Source organism: Suncus etruscus, chromosome 7, assembly GCF_024139225.1.
Source record: "Suncus etruscus isolate mSunEtr1 chromosome 7, mSunEtr1.pri.cur, whole genome shotgun sequence".
NCBI lineage: Eukaryota > Metazoa > Chordata > Mammalia > Eulipotyphla > Soricidae > Suncus > Suncus etruscus.
Window position 1 is genome coordinate 42,153,295 of NC_064854.1, and position 22,322 is coordinate 42,175,616.

Below are 22,322 nucleotides of genomic sequence, written 5' to 3' on the forward strand. Positions count from 1 at the left end.
GAATGTGTATGTGGTGAGCTAGGAAGAATATAACACCATAATGGATAGGCTATGGGAAGTGCCCCCCCCAAAAAAAAAAGGTCAGAGGGCATGTATGGGGGCAGGGAGTGTCTGAGATATGTGGTAGGGTCCTTTAGAAAAAATAATTTGCTTCTGTAACCTAAGCTATGGCCCATGTCTCTCCAACATTTTGGAGTCAACTGCTATAAAGTCATTTCCTGTCTTCACCTTAATTTGTGTCTCTCTCCCTCCTCAGCTGGTACTTCCAGAATATTCCATCCACAGCCTCTTCTGCATCATGTTCCTGTGTGCACAAGAATGGCTCACACTGGGACTGAATGTTCCCCTGCTTTTCTATCACTTCTGGAGGTAAGTCTGCCTGGGACTAGTCTGTACTTCCTCCTTTCTGCTTAGGTAGCCTACCTTCCACCAACAGTGCTCCCCTAATGGTCAGCTACCTAATGCTTTCCTCTCTCTGCCCTTGGCAGAACCTCTCCTAGAATGGCCTTCTCGAGCTAATTTTAGGCAGAAAGTCTAGTGACAGAATGACCTTCTGGGTGCTCCATTAACCACAGCCTCTACCCCTATATGTTGCTACAGCATTAGTCACGAGAGCCCAAAGTAGAAACTACCCCATGTTTACCAAGAAATGATCTGAGAAATAAAGGTAGTCTATCCTTACATTGGAATATTGTTTGATAATACAAAACAATGGAATCCTGGGATAGGCAACCTCAGGGATGGACTTTGCAGAATAAAAAGGTAAACACAGGAAGCTGTTCACAACAGATTCTTTAAGGCTAACATCCAGAGTAGGAAACTCTGTGGAGACAGATTGGTGGTACTAGAGCCTGGAAAGGAGGAAGAATGTGGAAAAACAGCTGCGAGATCCAGAGTTTTTATTTCAGATGATAAAGATGTTCTGATACTAGATACTGGCAATGGATATTCAACTCAATGGATGCCCTAACCTCCCTAAACTGTTTCCTTTATATTCCTAAATTTTGAGTTTTTGCATATACATTATATTTTACCATTATTATTTTCAGAGTTTTTGGGTCACATTTTGCAGTGCTTAAGGCTTACTCTTTGCTCTATGTTCTGGAATCACTCCTAGCAGAGTTCAGGCAGAACCATATGTGGTACCTGGGATCATATAGTACATGGGTTGACCACATGCAAGGCAAGCACTTTACTTACCTAATCTCTTCTGAATACTATTTTAATAAATAGTATTATTTAATTTAATAAATCGTATTTTAATAAATAGTATTTTGGGCTGAAGAGATGGCCCAAAAGTTAAGGTGTTTGCCTTATATCCCATCCGAACTTCTGTTCATGCCTCCTTCTATGATCCTGCTACAGGTGACTTCCATCCTACTGCAGTTAGGTGTGCGTGAGTGCTGCAGTTAATGAGTGTGCACCACAGCTAAAGAGATCTGTGAGCCCTGTGGCTGAGACTGCAACCCCTGGTGAACCCATGTGCGAGCATTGCAACTGCAGAACTGTGGTGAATACCACAACCAAGCATGTATGTGACTTTCTGCTGTTTGCAGCAGCAACATAGAAGAAAGGAAGATGAATGGATAGATAAATACTTTAGTTCCTGCTAAAACTGTGCCTAACACATTGGTTCTAGGTGTTGACTATATATGGTCGCCATATTGGTAGCAACAGGGTAATTATAGAAGTTGTAAAGCATAAAACTGCAGACAAAATTGCTACCTTCTTTAACTCCTGGAGCTTTGGTCTATGAAGTATTTCGGCAATGCCATTCATTGACCATGAGACATAGCCTTTATTCCATGATACCTTCATTTAGCCAACATAAGTAACATATACCACAAATCAGATTGTGGTTTCATCTCATTGCATGAGATGAAAATTTCATCTTTACCCTAAGGAATAGAGGGAAATACATAAGAGGATACCCAAAGAGTATATGTAAATTATAGAAACATTAACTTTAGATTGGAAGATCGACATTTGGATTTCTGGAAAAGCCTATTTCTGTTGAGGGACTAGCATTTGGAAATGCCCAGAGTTTTACTCTGGCATTTGGGAAACAGCTATTGGTCATTGTGACCAGAGATAGGCTGCCAGCTGGGACTCAGGCATTGGGGCCTGAAATGATTTCAGGAGGAAGTTTGAATTGGTTTGTTCTGTTCAGAATAGATAGATGGTCACAGAAGCTTTGGAAGAAAAAAGAATGTGGCCTGACCTGATTTTTCAGGAAGGTAATCCTGATATCTGTATATAAGATAGGCTGGAGGTGACATTTTTAGGATAAATTGGACTTAGAAGGCCATGGGGAGGGGGGATTCTAGATGAAGGATGAAGCTGGGTAGGGGAAGCTGAGTTACAGATAGGAGAAGACGGATGGAAGTGACTTAGACAAAACTTAATCAAGAAGTGGTGGGGCTGGAGTGATAGCACAGTGATAGGGCATTTGCCTTTCACGCAGCTGACCCAGTTCGGACCTGGGTTTGATCCCTGGCATCCCTTATGGTCCCCCAAACCAGGAGCGAGTTTTGAGCACATAGCCAGGAGTAATCCCTGAGCGTCAATAGGTGTGGCCCCAAACAAAAAACAAACAAACAAACAAACAAAAGAAGTGGGTATAGGAGGTGGGGGATTGGAGCATCTCAGCCCCATGACTGGAAGGGTCTTGGTGCAATTGATCAAAACAGGAGGACTGAAGAAATTGAAGCTTTCGAGAGGAAAGAAAAGGATTCAGTTACATAAGTAAGTGCTGCTCTAGGTAAGCTACTCAAATCCAAGCTCTGAGAGAGGTCAAATAGAAGTCAATTGTGTTGTAAAATATCCAGGATGGGAATGGTGAGATAGCACAATACATATGGTTTCCTAAGCCCTGCAGGAGTTATCCCTGAGTACAGAGCCAGGAGTAAACCCTGATCATGGCTGGGGTCCACCCAAACCAAACCAAACCAAACCAACATCCTGGATGAGGTTCCCTTTCTGTTTTCCATACAGAGAATGGCACTAACAAAGCCCCAGTAGCTGCCCAGTTCAATACATGGTTCAATACCAGGGTTCAGTCCCACCCCTTTACTGTGTGGCTCGTATTCACCAGGTGTGCAGAACCAGGGAGCTACTCTATGTCCTGCTTTCGTATCTGTGCTGCTCCCACAAATCACAAGAACAACTGAATAGTCAAGAGGACATTTGGGGCAAGAAAACAATTAACTGCAACTCACTGCAGTATCATTGCAGATTTTCTGATTTTATTAATGTTTAGGAAGGGAAGCAAGATGCCACCATTATGTGAATCTTTTATTTTTAAATGACAGTGACAGTATTATTTAAAAACAAGGTGTGATGGTTATGCAGTGATGATGATTAAATGGTAAAATAGGATAATTGGGTCAGGATATCTAATTGGAAGTACTGGAGAACAGGCTTAAAAAGGATGCCTTGCATACTGGCTTGATAGAGTTAGGCAGCAAAAGAAGAATTTATACATACTTTGGAGCTTTTCAGGAAAACTCAACTTATTTATGATGAGGAAGGTGTGGAATGGTTAAAAAAGCTTACATTGAACAAAATGCTTGTTCACATCAAAATAAGCAAATCCTGTGGAATTAGTATGGTCATGAAAAGGAGACTGGACATGGAGGCAGGGTCCATGCACAGTGTCCACTGCCAGTATTGTCTGAGGATGATACTATGGACACTATGGCTACAAAGATGTTCCTAAAACTCTGTGTGGCTGATCAGACTCTAATGAATAGGACAAGGTGCTGCTTTTGGAAAGGGCTTTCACACCCTCAGACTACAGGTCTCAGACCAGCCTATTTGCCCTTCCTTTTATTTTGGATTTTGGGTCACTTGGCTGTGTTCAGGGCTTTAGTAGGAGCAGTACTGTGCCATTTTTCAGTGCCTTCCAGTGCAGATGGATCATTAGCACCCCGCACCACCCATCATCCATAGCTCTGACAGCCCATAAGTCAGGAGCAGTTTGGGTCTATTTACTGAAGAGAATGCTGAGGCTCTGAGAGGTCAGTAACTGACCCTGGTAAGGTCAACCTGGACACCAGTGAGGAGCACTCTGGCTCTTTACATCGGAGTCCCTAGGCCATTTAATGAGGCCACTGAGGAACCAGGCCAGAGCACAAACAGAGTTTGCAATCCACTTCCAGGAAGAGGAGAGGTGAGTAGCCTTGGAGTGGAGAGCTGACAGGTTCCAATGAATCTGGCTGGTGAGTCCTTTTATGGGCCAGTGCAGATGATAGCTAATGTCAGAGAGAACCTCTGAGGAGAAGAAGAGAGAAGTGCCAACTCTGTCATGGCTATGTTCCAGGGACAATCCTCAAAGGCTTCACTCGTAGCTCCTGGTCTGAGCCCAGCCTCTTGGGCCCTGCACAGCACTGAGATTCTCAGATTGCCCCAGCACCTCAGGAGCTGTTCATCTGTGCCCCAGGCTCCTGCATGGTGTTTAAGGCATGAAATGAGAGTGGAGATTGTTAGGAAGAAAGACCACACAGATATCCAGGAGCTGTGAAATAATGAATATGTTTGCCATAATAAAGTACCTAAGTGTTGTCATCTAGATGATGCATATTTAAAGATGTTTAAGCATGTGTCAAAATATGATTTATTTTGGGGCAGGAGCAATATTAAAGTAGGTAGGGTGCTTGCCTCACATATGACTGACCCAGGTTTGCCAAAAGCAGCAGCTCGAGGAAGCTTTGAAGATCACAGTGTCCTGGAAAAGTCAGTTCTGAGGGTCGTACTTTGCCTCCTGCCTTGCCCCTTCCACACTTCCCAAGGGAAATGGTGGAATCACTAGCTAGCAGAGCCTGGCCTAAGATGTGAGCAGCCCTTTCTGATGCTCCTGCTCCTCATGCTATATAATTAAAGCCCCTTTCCCCAACCCTTCTTTTTGTGCAAGACCAATTCTTGTGGAAACACTGTGATGTTGACAAGTTAAAGATTGCTTTGGTCCAGAAGTTCCCAAATTTGGCCCACTACCCGCCCCCTTCTCAAGAAAAAAATGATCCAGTATCCCCTTATTTTCTTCTTTTAGTGAACAAGCAGAAAACACTCTCATCCACCATCATTTCCTTGTGAGTGGGGTCATGACCTTTGGGAGATAGTGTGTTGGCCTCTCTGCCCTTCCAATCTTCCATCACTATTTTGTTGCTTCCCAAGTCTCTGTCTGGAGTTGCTCACACTCTATGATGGCCAGTTTGTCTTTCTGGGTCCTTCTGTCAGGTACCTGTCAACTTCTTTAGATGACAGGGGAAGATGATGTCCCTCTCAGAGTATTCGGGATTTTAAAGGATGTTTCAGTACAAGGCAATATTTAACCCAAAGTACATTTCCCAATATATTCATCACCAATTTTATGCCAATCTTTTTCTTTTGCAAAATAAATGGTGGGGTATGAACATTACATGAAGCTTAACATTTATGAGGAGTCAGAGAGATAACACAGTGGGCAGGGTGTTTGCAAACAACTGACCTGGATTTGACACCTGGCCCAACATATGGTCCCAGAGCCCTTCCAGGAGTGAGCCCTTAGCACAGTTGAGTATGACTCAAAACATGAAAAAAAATGAAAAACAAAACAAAACAAAACAAAACAAAATGAGGCTGATGTTCTTTAAAGCCAGGGCGCTAACCACATTATGTAATGATGACAATTATATGGGGAAATATGGCAACCTATGATTCTAGTACAGTTGTGGAGAGCAGCATGTAAAAGTGGCAGTGTACCCTACAGGCCTCATACCTATCCTTGTACCTGTAACAGCGTGGATACACACTTTGAACTTCTCTCTATACCCTGGACAATGAGATGCTTTCTGGTATCTCTCAGGTCATATTAAGCAACACATCTTCCCTTCCGTTGGAGCAGCTGGAAGTAAGTAAAATTTCATCAGTGAAAGTGCTTCTGAGTATCTGAGGAGTTTTCAGCCATAAGAAGACAATTGTAGAACCACTGGTTAGCTGTCTGGCCTGTGATTTGGGGGGAAAGGCAGGCTGCTATTAGCAATAATCCCTTCAGAGAGGACCTTTCTCTGGAAGGGGTAGCCCCACAATTTCAGATATTCTTTCTGAGTTTCAGACACACCAATGCTGCTTCCTCTTCATCCACAGGTATTTTCACTGTCCAGCCGACAGCTCTGAACTAGCTTATGATCCGCCAGTGGTTATGAACGCGGACACCCTGAGCTATTGCCAGAAGGAAGCCTGGTGTAAGCTGGCCTTTTATCTCCTCTCCTTCTTCTACTACCTTTACTGGTAAGTTTCTGTCCCTGCCCCTCTTGCCTCCTGCAACAAACAGAGGAAATTGGGGAGCCGGTCTCCCAGTCTTTGCAAGGTAAAACCCCAGACATAAGGTGTGAGCCTAGCAATCTGGGTGATTTAAGGAAGGGCTTTTGGATAAGGATATGGGGCAGGGTTTTTGGTCCAGCTCATAGGTGTGTAGTGCCACGGATGGCAACACACTCTAGCGACACCTCATTGCAGTCCTGGGAAGTGCAGCTGTTTTCTTCCTGCTTCTAGCAGCGCCCTCTGCTCAGGTTCTCTGCCTCACATTCCCAGGTATTTGTAAGCCTGCTACACTTTTCTAACAGAGACCCCTAGAGGCTGCCTCGCTTCACAAAAGGACATATCAGGTCATTAATACTTAAATTCAAATTCTCCCAATGTTGCATAACACCATCTTAATTAGGTAAAACATGCTGACTTTGCCGTCCTGTTTCTGAATTTCCCCCTCTTTACTTAAAACTTTCTAACTAAGCTGACAGCTATAAACAGGCTCATGGTTTGATGTCCCGGAAAGTGCTTGTTCTAAAAGTGTCTCTTCCTTCCGACTCCTGAGCTCATTTCACCTGGTTCCCCCAGAGAGGTCTGGCCATATGTATCTCCAAGAGGTGGGATACTGTCTCCAAAGTAAGCTGGCCAGTTGTAGTCAGGGTAGGAAGAGGAGAGTGGGGTATTAGGTCTCAAGGTCACCCTGGGTTCAGGGAGAGCTGAAGAAGGCTGAGAAGTGACTATTTAAAATTTAAAACCAGCCAGTGTAAGGCAAAACGATGCAATTTACCAATGGATCTTGAGACATACCATGCTAAATGAAATTGTTTAGAAAGAGAGGGACAGATACTGAATGACATCCCTCATGTGTATTATAAAGATATTACAAAAGCCGGAGCGATAGCACAGCATGTAGGGCATTTGCCTTGCACTTCACCAACTCAGATTTGATCCCTGGCATTCCATATGGTTCCCCAAGCCTTCAAGGACTAATTTCTGAGTGCAAAGCCAGGAGTAATCTCTAAGCGCTGCCGGGTGTAGCCCAACAACATCAAAATAAATAAAGATTATGTAAAGGATATAAAGAGACATAGTAAGGAAATTACAAATAGTCAACAGAATATGAGAACTTATTTATAGAACTGAACTTACCATGGGAGAGAGAGGAAAGGTGTGTATGGGGGGGTGGGGGGACACACTGAGAGGAAGGTGAATGGGATGCATATTCTGGTGGAGGATTTGGTGCTGGAATAGTCTATGCATGAAATCACCTCAATGACAGTATTGTAAATCACGGTTCCTAAATTGAAAAAAAAATAAATTAGATAAAGAAAACCAAGCCAGGCTTTGCTAGAAACTGTCCATCTATTGCTAGGTTTCCACATGAACTACTATCATCAACTCTATATAACAACAAGGACATGGATTCTGAGGCTTGGATCATTTCCCCACAATCATAGCAAATATTGCCACAGCTGTCAAGTCTGGCTCAAGTCTGATCCCAAAGACCACTCTTAGGAAACCTCTAAAAAGTCTTTATTAAAGTATACTTTAGGCATCCTGAACCTGAACTAGGGGTGCTAGAGCAGGAGGAAAACATGCTTCTTCAAAAGGCATATTCTTGGACAATCAGATTTGCCCATTTGGAATTTCTGGGGCCAAGTATTCTGCTTCTTGGAAGTGCCACTCAATTCTCCCCCAATCCATCGAGGACATGGAAGTTCTTCAAGACATAGAAAAGTTTTTCTTGGAGATATATAGCCTTGGAGGAGATTCAGAGTTATTCATTGCATTCTTGGTGTCCAGGCTTGGTCCAGGCTCCACATAGTTTCCTTTATGGAAGGTTCTAGAGTATAGTATGCTAGAACCTTTAAAGTTCTGAGATGCCTGGCAGGAGATTTTCATGGGGCCCAGCAACTAATTTCAAGTCTCAATGGACCCACTCAGGCTGGTGCCTGTCTTGGGAGAGGTTCTCCCATGAGCTTTACCCCTTCACCCTACGGGTCAATGAGGCAACTGGGCTTCTTTGTTAAAGCAGGCCTCACTGTGGCCATGGAGAGCAGCATTGCACCATAGATTCAGAGGCTGTACTTCCTCTTCTCCAGACAGTACAATAGGCAGTACCTGGCCTGACTCCAGTCCCCTTAGCCAGGAACCCAGCTGGAGGGAGGAGGCAAGTTTGAATCCCTTGAGTCTGGCAGCTCTGGTTTTTGGCTTTTGTTATCATAAGTACTGGAGTCCAGGGCCTTGAAGTGTGTGATAGGGAGCAAAGCGACTCTGCAGAGCTGTGGGAGGCGCAGAGGCTGAATGGTGGGGGTGGGAGTGTGTTGGCAGCGTGGCCTGCCAGTTAGGTGGGTGTGATTGTTCTGTAACTGATTATATTCCAGACATTCTGTTTGACAATCTGTCCGTAAGTCCTGTAGTTCATCTTGGCACTGTGCTACAGTCGTTAATGACTCTGTTTTCCAAACAACCTTCCTCCAACATCCTGGGGCCCATTCTTGAGAGCAGAGTTCCCAGAAACCTAGTATGGTATCTAGGTCAATATATAGGTATATATATGTATATACATATATATATGTTTTGGGGTCATATACAGCAGAGTTCAGGGGTTACTCCTGGCTCTACACTCAGGGTTCACTCCTGGTAGATTGAAAGTACCATATGGGGTGCCAGAGATCAAACTCTGGTTGGCTACAATCAAGGCAAGTTACTTACTTGCTGGGTTAATCTCTACAGCCTTTGGTTCCATATTTTTAGCTGAAACTGTGGATCCTTTGGGGCTATGCATAGCCTCCCAAAGACCCTGATACTTTCACCTCAGGAGTCCACCCCCTTTTATACAAAACCAATGATGCTCACATTGCCAGACCACTCTGCCAGTGCTAGGAATGGAAGGAACAGTGGAACTGTGTGTGGAGATTATCTCAGAGCTAAGTGCAGTGACAGAGCGTGAACTCTGACAGGAACTCTGTCAAGAGAGGCTGGCCTTTTAGTTTGAGCTTTCTGCAGGGCTCCAAGAGGTAAGGACATGTGTCCAAATTCCCAGTTCAAAGCCACTACTCTGATAAAGTCTCCCAGCACCTCCTCCACCCAGTTCAGACTTCCTGGGAGACCAGGAGACACCTGTAAGTCTCAGGGTATGGAGACTAATAATCAAATGAATATGAACGCAAGTGCTAGTATCAATACTAATACTGGTATCAGTACTTAATGCATTAGTACTACTGGTTAGTCCAATTTGAGCTTTGTCAACTGAGTAGAAAGCTAAGTTTCAAGTCCAGGCTGTAAAACAGGCTGTGGCTCTCCATGTAAAGTAGAGCTCCCCCACCCCTGCATCCCTCTGCTGGATGACTCTGGATTATTCCACTTCTCTCACCCTGGGGTTTACTTCTTTCACCCACTCATCGTGTTTCTTTCTGCTGGCTGAGGCCTCTCTCTTTCATTCAATCCTGGCAAATACAAAGTGCTCCTTAACCCTTTTGCATTGCTGTACTTTAGCTGCTTTTACCCTTAGCATGAGTATTGGGGCTGTACTTGCTCTGTTCACCCCAAGAATGGTTACCTGATATGTAGGAGGCCCACCAACACTGACAAGTGGTGGATGAAAGGCAAGTTTTGCAGTAAGTGTGTGGCCCTGAGTTAAGCGCTAACTCCTCTCCACACTCTCTCTAGCTTTGGGATCTTGAATAATCCACTTGTCCTCTAACTTGACTCCCCCTTGTCAAGTTAGGTCTTCTAGTTTCAGGTCCCAATGAGCCAAGCATTTGTGTTAAGCTCTCAAAGCTGGAATTTTAGCTTTCACAAGAGCCCATAAGAGCTTGGTAGCAGGAAATTAAATTAGATGGAAAATACTTGTTTCTTACCTTTGGGTCAGCTTTGAGGATCATCATTTTTTTTTACTGTCTGTCTTATGAAAGATGATTTTTTTTGTGCATCCAAATGGGCAGCATACTAGATTTTGGTGCAGGTTGTTTCTTGTAGAATTAGCCTTTGATTCTTTCTAAGAGTATAGGATGCATAAGGCACTCCCCCTTCTAAATAATGTACACAATGAACACAAGCTTACAAAGCATTATATTGCATGTCTGGTCTCTGTTCAAATCAAGGGGGGCAGAGAATTGCTTTTTTTGTTCGTTTTTATTTTGGGGTTATGCCCAGCAGTGCTCAGGGGATACTCCTGGCTCTGCACTCAGAAATCATTCCTGGCAGGCTCAGGGGAACCATATGGGATGCCTCGATTCAAACCACCATCTGTCCTAAATTGGCTGCATGCAAGGCAAATGCCCTACCACTGTGTTATCTCTCCAGCCCCAGGGAATTCCTTTTTTAAGAATTCATTTCATTTATATGTCCAGAGGGTTGTTGTTCATGCTTTAGTCCTGTAATAATGATGACGAACATCTCCCCAGCACCAACACAAGATCATGCAGAATCTGGATCCCCTGGATACAGCCATGGAAGAAACACATAGCAACCTATGGGATCAGGAATATGGTATACCACCACCCAGGGGGAACCTGCCCTGTAATTACAGGCAAGAGGAACAGCAATGCTAATAACTCTTGTGATGAGAATAATCATGGGCACTTAGAGTAATCACATTTTAATCCAAAGCACATGATCTGTTCATGGATCACACTCTCGGTCAAGTGTTGTGGAAAGCAGAAGGGAGTAGTGAGAAGAGGCATCCAGTGACAGGGATACAAAGAACAAGGGTTGTGGTTTGTGGGAAGTTCTTCATGGAATCTGAATCCTTTATGAGTTCCTCACTAATTATTTTTTTCTTCTTTTTGCATTTAGCATGATCTACACATTGGTGAGCTCTTAATTCAAAGACCACACATGTCATCCAAGACTGGCAGTAGGGAGGCCCCATGCTGAGAAGTTCACTTCTGCTGGGGATTGAAGGAAAGGGCAGAAAGGAGAAGAGTGGAAAAGAGCTGGTGGACCCCAACAGAGTCCTGACTGGTGACAAGCTGACTATGCTCATGTGTTGTGACCTTGTGTATCACGGTCTTTGGCATTTCCCATCCCATACTCAGGCTGTCAAGCTCTCTTGAACTGTGATGTTCAGGAAATCACTGATGGAACATGAACCCTCTTTTGAATGATCCTTGTGGCTTCCTGAATCCACCTCCTTCGACAACTCCCTACAAATTCATCCCAAGCTCCTCCACGACCAGTGCAAGCTAGAAGATTACCACTGAGAACCAGAGGACCCAAATCAAAGCTGAGTCCCTGGGAGTCATTCGAGTCCTCAAGCATGTTATGGGCAACCTAAGACCTGTCTTTGCTCCAAGGCAGAGTCAGGCTGTATATCTTCTCAATGGGACTTATTAGGAGATGTGTTGATTTGCCTTCAGCAGTAAACAGCCCTGACCCTATAGAACTGTTTTTTTTTTTCCTGTTCTGCTTTGTGGAAGCCTGACTGTGTGAAGTCATGAACTGACTTTGGGACAATACTTGGGTAATAAATTAGGTGGTGGAATGGTGAGCTGAACTGGAGAGATCATAGGAAAAATGATTGGTTAAAGCCTTTCAACCTATTCATCATGTTAGTTCCTTATCACCAAGAATCATATTCTTGCCACCCAAACGCATCCCAGACTGATTAAATGCCAGTATAGTCAATACTTGGAACAGTGACCTTCTTTTAAGGACCCCAAAAGAGTCTAGAAAAATGCTGGAGCATCTACCTTCTACTATATAATCCACAAGAAAGAAGAAAGACAACAAAATGATAATTTTCTTTAATTATGTGACATTACTCATCCTGTTTAGTTGAAGTTAAAGTCATTAGCTTATTTAGAGTTTCCACTTGACATTCTCTCCATTTTAAGTGGGAGTTGTGCCTAGAGTTGTAAATAATGACAAGGCTGAGATTTTGATTACGCTTCCATTGGTCATAATGATTTTGACCTTATTCTCCAAACTTCCCTTTTTTTTCTGCTGCTTGACACACACAGGCTATTTTTATATTGTACCCACTCTTGTCTGAAACCTGTGACTTGGGGTATATGAGTGGAGTCTGTAAAACACATTGTGATCTTTGTTTAAAATGTAGCAATCACTTGGTTTCTCAGACCACTGGCTGTCTCCTTTAAACCCCATTATGGTGCCATTTGTCCTCCAGAGAGTTGGTAAGCTCATAGGTAGAGGAAAACAAAAACAACCAATTTTTAAAAAGGCATTTTGTTTGTATAAATTAAAAAAAAACACTCAAAATGCAAACTTCTGAGGCTGAATTTTAGAGACAGAATCAGAGACAGAAAGAGAGATAGACAGAGACAGAGAGATAGAGAGAAGAAGGCTAGAGACCTAAGAGATAGTATAAAGGCTCTGGCTTTCCATATAGGTGACCCATGTTTGATCCTGGCACAACCAATGGCACCACCAGTGACTCACCCTTAGCCCCTCCAGGAATGATCCCTGAGCACAGAACCAGTTGTGGGCCCCAAACAAAACAAGAGAATTTGAGGTGATCTGGTTGAGAACTGGCTCCCCTGGGGACTTGGCCTTGGCCTTGCTCTTGTCTGGGTAATGTAACTCAAAGAGGCACTTCCAGGGCTCCTTGGACTCCAGATCTGGACAGAGCAGTAAACTTCATTAGTGTAACAAGCTCTGCCCTCCAGCCACTGAAAGGACAGCATGGGCTCTTCTCATTGTGGAGCTGTGTTGTGATTTTTTGCCTCTTTCCCCTAAAATGTAAATCGATTTTTTTATACCAGATGCAAGCTCTCCAAAGCCAGTTGACATAGAAGGATGAAGGTCTACATTCTACAGGAAGAGGTCTGGGAGATCAGCTTCTTGAGGGACTTTGTTGACTGAAATAGAGTTTTGATTTGATGATATTTCTTAGCGATAATTGACATTCATCTTACATAAAAATTTACATTGTACATATATATGAATCCATATGAATCACATTAATACATTCATAATAGGAATCAGTTCTCTTATTTCTACAGAGTTGCATCTGTTACAGATGGCTTTCATGGCTCTTGATTTGTTTTTCTTCATACTCCAATGACACTGACAATTTTCCCCTACTGTTTTCTAACAGGCACAGAGAGAAAAGGTGACATACCTAGAATAACACAGCAGTCACAGGCCTCCTTTGAATTCATGTTGTCCAACTTTAAAACCCCAGGTCCTTCCCTTCACATCTGAAAAAAGAAGAAATATAATTGTATGCCTTGCATATGGCTAACCAGGGTTCTATCCCAGCAGCCCAGATGGTCCTCTGAACACTGGTAGTTGTGGCCTCCAAATAAAAACAAAGTGTAAAGAATAAAAGAAAAAGGCACAGTTGGTGGAGCCTATACTGTGTGCCCACTGCTGTTTTGGGTGTTTTATGCCATTATCTCCAGCCTCTCACCAGAGTCCTATAACACAGGTTGGAGAGAGTCTCTTCCCACTTTACAGATGGGGCTCAGAAGGCCAGTCTCCTCTAAGGGAATCAGCCAGACAAGAGCCCAGGCTGCCTGAAAATAGTCGGGTAACAGCAGCCACATATAAAATTTCATGCTGGGCACTAATCTCTGTGCTTTCTGTGGTCGTGACTGAACCATGTCACAATGTCACAATGTACATATTATGTTTTATAGATGAGAGAACTCCCTGCAGATGAGTCACTAGCAGAGACCAGGACTTAGGGTTGGCTGAAATTTTCAACCAAGATTTGCCTTTTCGCTCATAATTCTGCCCTTGAACATTTTTTGTCTCCCCTGGTTTTTCTACAGAAATAGCCAAAGGGAAGAGATGAGCAAAGCTGAAAGACTGACTCTTGGATAAGTCACCAAGTGTGCTCACTCTAGCAGGCAAGTCTGGGCATCTGAGAGACTGCCTGGGTGCACAGACAGCTTCATAACTCGAGGGCTGGAGTGGCACTCTGGGGTGGTACAGTGAGGAATGCCCCAGCTTTTTTTCCTATCACTAATTGAAGTGGACATGCTGTTTTCCTTACTGGAATGTTGTAGATGCTACATGTTTATGTTTGTGAGGACTTTGCATATGGTGGGCACTACCTTTGTCATAGATGAGTCCCCAATGAGCTTGTGTTCATCCAAGCCAAGGTCTTCTGACCAGGGTAAAGACACACGGACTTGTAAAGGCAGGGAGAGAGCATTCTTGGGCCCTTTGCAGAGTCCTGGAAAGGGTGGTGGTTGTAGGGGTCAAAGAAACCAGCCAACATCCCAATTGCATGTAGTTAATTGCTACTAGCAAGATCTGGGAACCTAAATGTATACCCAACTTTTCTCAGCATCAAGAGCTGAGAATCAATAAGCACTGACCACTTGCAGACAGATGTAAGCAAAAGGAGGAGAAGAGTAGTAAAGGCAAGCAGGGAGGGGCTGTTCCCCTTCTGAGGCTCAGCTGACTTCTAATGGTTTCCTGCATTGTTGATCCTTACAACTTAAAAACATCCTTACAAGTCAGTGTGCACAGTGGGTAATGAGAGGGATATGAGTGTTTTCTCTGGTTACTAGGCAGGCTTCTTGGTCTTTCTGAGATGCAACCTTACCATATTGCAAATGGGAGTGCTAACCCCTCCTGGGTGTGTTTGTGACAATCTCAATGAATCAGACAGAGCTACCACAGAAAGCCAGGTCCAAATCCTTACCCCCACTCCGGGAAGTGTTCCCCTTCACTCCTGTAAAGCTGGAGGGAGAATTACAGAAAATAAAGCAGTGAAATGCTGCTCATAGTAGCACATGGCAACATTCAACGAGTCTTTGCTTCCTTCCTTTCCACCCTCGAGTCCGGGGGTGGACTGTCGCCAGGCAGGCAACAAGGATAACAGAGCTCAGTCCTCAGAAGAAAAACCTCCTCTATGCTTCCTATTTTTAGGCTTGGTAATTGCACCAATGTTGAATAAAGTTGTCAACATTATGACGATTTTGTTCTCCTACATAAGAGACGAACACAGCCAGCAAAGTGCTTTGACAACAATTAATTGCACTCATGCTGTGTCACTGCACAAATCCATCTCATAACCCTTTCTTTCTCCGGACTTTGGCTGTTCTATTCCAAGCTCTGTGCTGGTACAGAAAGTCCAAACCACAGTGCTGCTGATCCAAGATGGACCTCTTGGGGCCACCTAGGTTTCCACGCTGAGGCTGAAGGATGTCATCATTTTGGATGTCGGAGCTAGCATTTTAAAACATACCTGGTGACCAACCTCTTCCCTGGGGCGGAATGAGCTGAGCTGAATGATGGAAGAAGAAGCTTGCAGGGGAATGAATCTCCAGGATGCAGTATTTCTAGGGAAATTGAAAAGGCAGAGTCGTGTCTTAGCTTTGCCCTTGTTAGCAGCAGCAAATGGGTTTCCCTTGTTGCCAGCTGTTCAGCCTGCACAGGAGTATTTTTCACAGCTGCATTATAGAGGGAGAAGCCCTTGGAACTGACACCTTGGATAAAATTTCAATTGCTGCTCTTGATCCAGAAATAGAAACAGGGTCATCACAACTACAAAAATAGTATCTTCCATGCTTTCCCTTCCCATCTGTCCATTGCCCACTCAATGATTATTTGTGTGCCTGTTAAATCTGGCCACATTTTCCTGGGCTGCAAACTTGACATCTTGGACACCAGATGGATGATGCTCATGATTTTTTTTTCTGACATAGCTAGAGGTGGCTCAAGAGCCATCATTAAATATTTTTAGGGCTCTAACAAAGAATTGTGACACACAACCATTAGTAAAACTGGATATGCAAGTTTACAATTCAATGAATAACACTGAAGATAAAGGGAATGTACAGTCGAGATGTATCTCCTCCCTCTTATTTTTATTACATTTGCTTGTGCATTATGCCTCTTGTATTCCTGGTGCTATTTCTAGATAACTGATCTTTGCACATCTCTTCCCATTTTTGCATGTAGCAATGTGACAAGGTAGCAAGGTAGCTTGAAATTGATGGTGAGTTGAACATTTATGCCACAGAAATCATCAAGTGCCACAGATGTCTCCCTCTCTCATAGTTTCTATCCCACAACCTACAGTGCCAGTTGTTAAACATTTCCAAGTGTTCTTTGGCTACATTTACTGGCATTAGAGTTCCCAGCGTTGACATCTGGCATGGTCACACTATGGAGTCAATAGTCAGACTGGAAACTGGGCACCAGTACTTATAGAATATGGGCACTGGAACTCAATGTTCAAGCTGAAACTGCCTCTTCTTTCATGGCCAGCCATGTTGTCCTCCCCATAGTAGGGCCACCAGTGTTGCTACCTCTTACATGCTTCCTATCCTCTAGAGATGACAGCAAAGTGTCCTTGTGAATTTTGTGCATGGCGGGTCTTCAAGCTTGGGTTGCGAGCTGAGATCCATGGAATACACACTTTGAGCAAGAAAATGATTCTGTAGTGTGACCCTAGTGCCACTGGGTCAAATCTGCTTGGGGGCCATCGCTCTTCCTGTATGATTCCCAGGAAGCTTCCAATTGTATATCTGGATCTATCTATGCCCCTTGTCAGAATGCTGGGTTGTACTCTGCTCCCAGAAAGTGATCTTAACAATAGTGTTTAGAAAGGGACTTGTGCTGTGCTTTACACACAATGAAGCCAGAGCTCCCCTGCATTCACACTGCAGGTGTCCCCATCATCAGCCAGCCTACCTGTTATCATTCCTCCTCTTTAGTCTCTTCCAAGCAAACGAACACATCACCCTCCATTTGTGGGGAAGAATATTACCTTTTCGAAGAGATGGTTTCTTTCCTTCCTTCCTTCCTTCCTTTATTTCTTTCTCTTCCTTTTTTCTTTCTTCTTTCTTTCTTCCTTCCTTCCTTTTTTCTTTCTTCCTTTTTCTTTCTTCTTTCTTTCTTTCTTTCTTCTTCTTTCTTTTCTTTCTTTCTTTCTTTCTTTTTTCTTTCTTTCTTTCTTTCTTTCTTTCTTTCTTTCTTCTTTCTTTCTTTTTCTTTCTTTCTTTCTTTCTTTTCTTTCTTCTTTCTTTCTTTTCTTTTCTTTCTTTCTTTCTTTGTTTCTTCTTTCTTTCTTTCTTTTCTTTCTTCTTCTTCTTCCTTTCTTCCTTTCTTTCTTTTGTCTTACCAATGGAAAGAGATGTAAATGCTATCATGGGGTTTCTGTTCTAACTTTAGAACAGGGGACTGAACACAGAACCCTGTCCTTTTCGGAAATCCTTGGCACATCAGAAAAAAGAAAAAAACACCTTCCTGGTAATATATTTCATTCAGGTCTTTTAGGAATAGGGAAGTAGGGAAAAGAATGCCTGGTCAAATGCCAGCCCCTAAATAGGCTACTAATGAAGCCCATCAATCTGGCCACTATGCCTGAGAATATCTGTCTGGATTGCAGCAATGAACACAGCAGGGCCCAGGAAACAGTTTGTCAGCAGTGCACACATCGAGCTGGTGTTAAGTTGCTGTTCTCATTTTTTCATGGTGATACAACTTTCTAGACTGTATAAGGTAGAGAGAAATATCTCAGGGAGATGGGAACCACAGAATTGAATGCCCTGCATGGGGCCAGATCTCCAAGGAGTGGTTGGAGGTCTGTGTCCTGAGTCTATAAAACCAGCAGTTGTTTGTGTCCTAGTAATAGTTCAGATTTGGACCAAAATATCTATGCTTCAAAAAATCTAGCATTTTTCTTAGTGGGCTGTGAGTGCAATGGAAGTTTAGCATGAAGGGGCCAGAGAGATAGTGCAGGGGTTAAGATGCATGCATTGTATATACCCTGGTTTGATGATCAGCACCACTCAACTACCCAAGTATCAACTGGATATATCCCTGGTAGCTCCTGACCACCACTGGGGTGACTCTACTGGTCCTGAGCACTGCAAGGCTTAAGTAGCATCACATTCTTGGGTATTATTAAGAGTGGCCCCCAGGATCTCAGAGCATTACATGGTAGCCTCTCTGCCCAGGAGAAAAAGAAAGGAGGAAAGATAAGCATGAAGGACTTGGGAGCAGTTGTAGACAACACCTAGAAAATAAAACAATCATTATATAGAGAAAATAAGAAAATGAAGACAGATCATAGACTTCACATTTGAGACGTGTGCTACTATGGTTTCAGTATAGGGATTTTCAGATTTTCGGACTCAGCTAGGTGATGAGACATTCTAGGAAGAAACAGAGATGCTGGTTCATGGATCATTTTCACCCTAGAAGGAGAAAGGTTTTTTTGAATGTGGTGCTACAAACTAACATGTTCTATACTTGCTAATGGCTTTTCTACAGGGACAATGCTGAAGAGGATTAAATCAAAACAGAAAGGTTTTAAAGAAATCTCAATCCCAGGATCACTAGGAAGATCACAACAGAAGGTCTTGAAGAGTGATTTCAGAAGAGTTAGGAGAAAACCTTAAGAAGAGATTAAGGTGAAAGGTAATAGCAGGAAGTGGAGTTTCACCAAAAACCAGATAATTAATCTGCCCCAAAGCTACAATTGTATTCAGGCCTCAGATTAAAATGTCATTACTGAGTAATAGAACAGCCAAGCTCCTTGGCCCTGGCATTCTCCATACTCTTCAGTTGGGAGCACCTTCTTTAAGGACATGGAACAATCTAAGTTCTCAGAACAGGATATTGAGAGGACATTTTATAAAACTGGGTTTGGAAGTTTCAAAATACTTTTTAGAGAGTTTAGGTTCCTGGAGGGTACAGAGGGCAGAATGTGGAGGAAAGCTACCCCAGCCCCCGCCTCTTCTCTGGCAGCCTGCCTTTCAGAGAAGGACTGGAGTGGTTAGAGGGAGAGAATGTTTAGTGGTTGGCCACTAATATCCCTGGAGCTGAACAAAGCAGTAGCCATGTCCAAACTAGCCTCAGTAGGGTACTCTCACGTGGGCATCTCTGGGAGGATTGTGTGTGTGGAGAAAGGGGGGGGGGGGCTTTTGGGAAATGCAGCAATGGGGACTCAGAAGAATGAGTGGACTCAGGGGTAGACTCAGAAGTGGGTTGCATTATGAGATGAAATGGGCTCCACATACAGAGATAAGGATCAGGGCAGGGTTGTCTTCAAACAGTACTAATAATCAAATTCTTTATGGAATGTGAACATAGGAAAAAAGTACAAAAAGAGGAGGAAGGGCTGAATCAGGATACTATCGCTGATGCCTTCTTTGAGTCTAGGTATTTATTTTGATAGCTCTATATGTGACTTACTCAATACGTGTTGAATACAGCTTTTTTCTCTTTTTTTCTTATCTACTTTTGGGATACATTAGGCAATACTCAGGTGTTGTTCCTGGCTCTGTGCTGAGCGGATCATATGTGGTGTCAGAGATGGAACCAGTGCTGACCACATGCAAAGCAAGCATCTTATCTCCTGCCCCTACATTAATGTCTTTATTTAGTTTAAAGAAAATGAATCACATAGTTGACAGTTGACCATGATACCTTTAGATACTTAGGTATAGCCCAAGCAAAACAAAACAAAAATTAATACTTAAATTTGGGGTGACAGATTGGTTTGGCCTTCACCCAGAGGGCAATCAAAACTTGCGGTAAAGGATATACCTGATGAATATAAGCACGTTTGTGTCTAGTCTATGTCTTAGTCCAGGCAGTCCACAATCTGCCCAAGCACCTCCAGCTGTAGCTTCTAAATCATCCAGGCCTTTCTAAATCATCTAGGTGGGAAAAGAGCAGGAAGAACCACAGGACAGGTCAGACTTGAAACTGGCCCATATCACTTCTGCCCACATTTCTTTTAGAACTCAGTTATATAGGCACAACCACCATATAAAAATTTTGAGTGACAATGTAGCAAACTCTACTACAGTTTGAATATCAATTAGTCACTGAGATGAGGCATTTGGAAGATAGTAGGATAGATTGGCCAGAGGATTAAGCTCCAGGTTAGAGTCACACATTTATAAATGAACTTGCAGGCATTGAAAGGGAAAGGAAACAAGAAAAAAAAAAGAGACTGAAATCATTATACCTCTAATTTTCTTTTTGTTTGATTTTCATCTCTGTGGATAACCTTCTAAAACCTCAATAGCAGTGGTGTGGTTTTGTGTGTGCAGGAGGAGGAGAAATTGAACAGTAAGATGAATATATATATTTTTAAATTAGAATCATCCACTCATACACACACACTGTACACACACACACACATACACACACACAGGAAGAGAGAGAGAGAGAGAGAGAGAGAGAGAGAGAGAGAGAGAGAGAGAGAGAGAGAGAGAGAGAGAGAGAGCGGTCTATCCTGGTCTCCTGTCCTTTCAGGCTTCTTTCTGATGAGAACAAAATGATATTGGGTTAATTAGAGAGAAAAGTAAAGGAATGGCAGAGAGGAACAGAATATAGAAGAAGGAAAATCAGTCTATTATTTGAAGGCTATAAAAGTCTTCCCAGAGTCCTTATAGTCTCCTAGCCTGTTAATTTTGTTTTGAATGAAATTGAAAGGTAATCTGATAGGTTTCATTACCTCTGCAAATAATTCATAAATTCAGATGAACTCAGAACTATGACATAGCATGTAGGAGGATTTTGAGGTCTGACAAAGTGATAGTTACCAGCACAGTGCTGGAGCTGACAGTTGGTATTAGAATGATCTCCTTTTGATTGAAATTTGCTGTGTGATTAGGAAGAAAGACAGCTAAATTGAGTTAATCTGGAGCAACTGGCAGAGCCATATCACCCTGGTGCAGACCAATAGAGCTGTCGTGTGGATGTGTGTAAAGAAGGCAGAGTCTTTGTGGCTGACTTAAAGCTTCATAGGCAAGGACTCCCACATCGAGCCAATGATAAGGGTAGTTTAGATATGCTAAGAAGAATGGCATGCTCATTCCAGAATCATGGAGAAAACCAAAAAGGGAATAAGAATCCATTTATCAGCACAAGCCAGCTAATTTGTCGCAGCTCCTACTTCGCTCAGACCTGAGATGGATTGCTGCATTAGCTACTTATATCCAGTCTACAATCTCCTCTCTCCTTCTGCTGGCCCCATATCCTGTCTATCCTTACAGGATAAGCACAAATGCGTTTATCACAGGAGGACTGGAGGAAATAAGACTTTTGTCAGCAATGGAGCATTATTTTATGGTAAACATATTTAATGTGATGGAATAGCTTTGGCATATGGAAGCTTATTAAATGAACTCACAAGTTTTAGAATGACTATAGTAATGACGGCTCGAAAGCTAGAGTATGTCTCTTAAAAGATTAATATTTGAGAGTTAATTCATTCATTTATTTATTTAAATCACTTATTCACTCACTTTACCCATTCATTTTTGCTATAAAAATTGATGAAATCTCTGCCATGTGCAACATTAAATGTGCAAAAGTGAATAAGCTAATGCTACTGTTGTTGATCCTCAGGGAACTCACTGTCTACCTGTTTTTCTAGCTATGTCTCTTTCCATGTGTCCATGAGTTCATTAGAATTCCAGTGGGGACTGTAGTGTCTCTGAGAGATGCAACTGAGATTCAACTAGCCCCAACTTAAAGCTATTTGAAACTCTATAACACCTCCCACAACCCAGTATTTCTCCAATGTGCCCAGTGCTTACTTCTCCTTTTCTCTGCTTTTGATCTGCCTAGACAGATCCCAGAGCCTTTCCCTATCACTCTATCTCCTCAATTCATGTCTTTCCATTGTTTTGTGAGTTTAATGAGTCAACTTCCAGTGGGAGTGGAGCAAAGGGAAGAGTTCTTTTATGTAAATTTCATCTTTACCACTTTTTTATCCCATTTGCTCACCTTCTTCTAAAAATATTCATATAAATGGGAATTCAGCTCCCAACACACACACACACACACACACACACACACACACACACACACGATTATAAGGTGTGTACCTTACAATCTAAAAAAATAAATTATACTTTAGGGACTCAAATAAATAATACCCTAGGGACTCAAGTCACTTGGTCAAATAACATTTGTCTAAAGGAGTGCTAGGAAGAAAGCTTCTGTTGTTTCCTACAATATATTATTTATCTTTACATATTCTTCCTTATAACCGTAATTTTAGGGTATGGCAGGGATAGATAATGTGTAATGGAGGATGATTAACAACAGATAAATGAGTAGGTACAGAGTAAGCTCACCTAAAA

The 22,322-nt window shown here is 42.8% G+C and overlaps 1 protein-coding gene across 1 annotated transcript in view; it reads left to right on the forward strand.

Annotated features, from left to right (window-relative positions):
• Nucleotides 1–11,151, forward strand: part of CNIH3 (cornichon family AMPA receptor auxiliary protein 3) — a 140,704-nt gene extending 129,553 nt beyond the window's left edge. Inside the window, exons 4-6 of the mRNA XM_049776613.1 lie at nt 257–369; nt 6,124–6,267; nt 11,086–11,151. Of these exons, the coding sequence (XP_049632570.1) occupies nt 257–369; nt 6,124–6,267; nt 11,086–11,113 (285 nt within the window). The 3' untranslated portion in view covers nt 11,114–11,151. The remainder of the gene's footprint in view (nt 1–256; nt 370–6,123; nt 6,268–11,085) is intronic.
• Nucleotides 11,152–22,322: the final 11,171 nt, after the last annotated feature.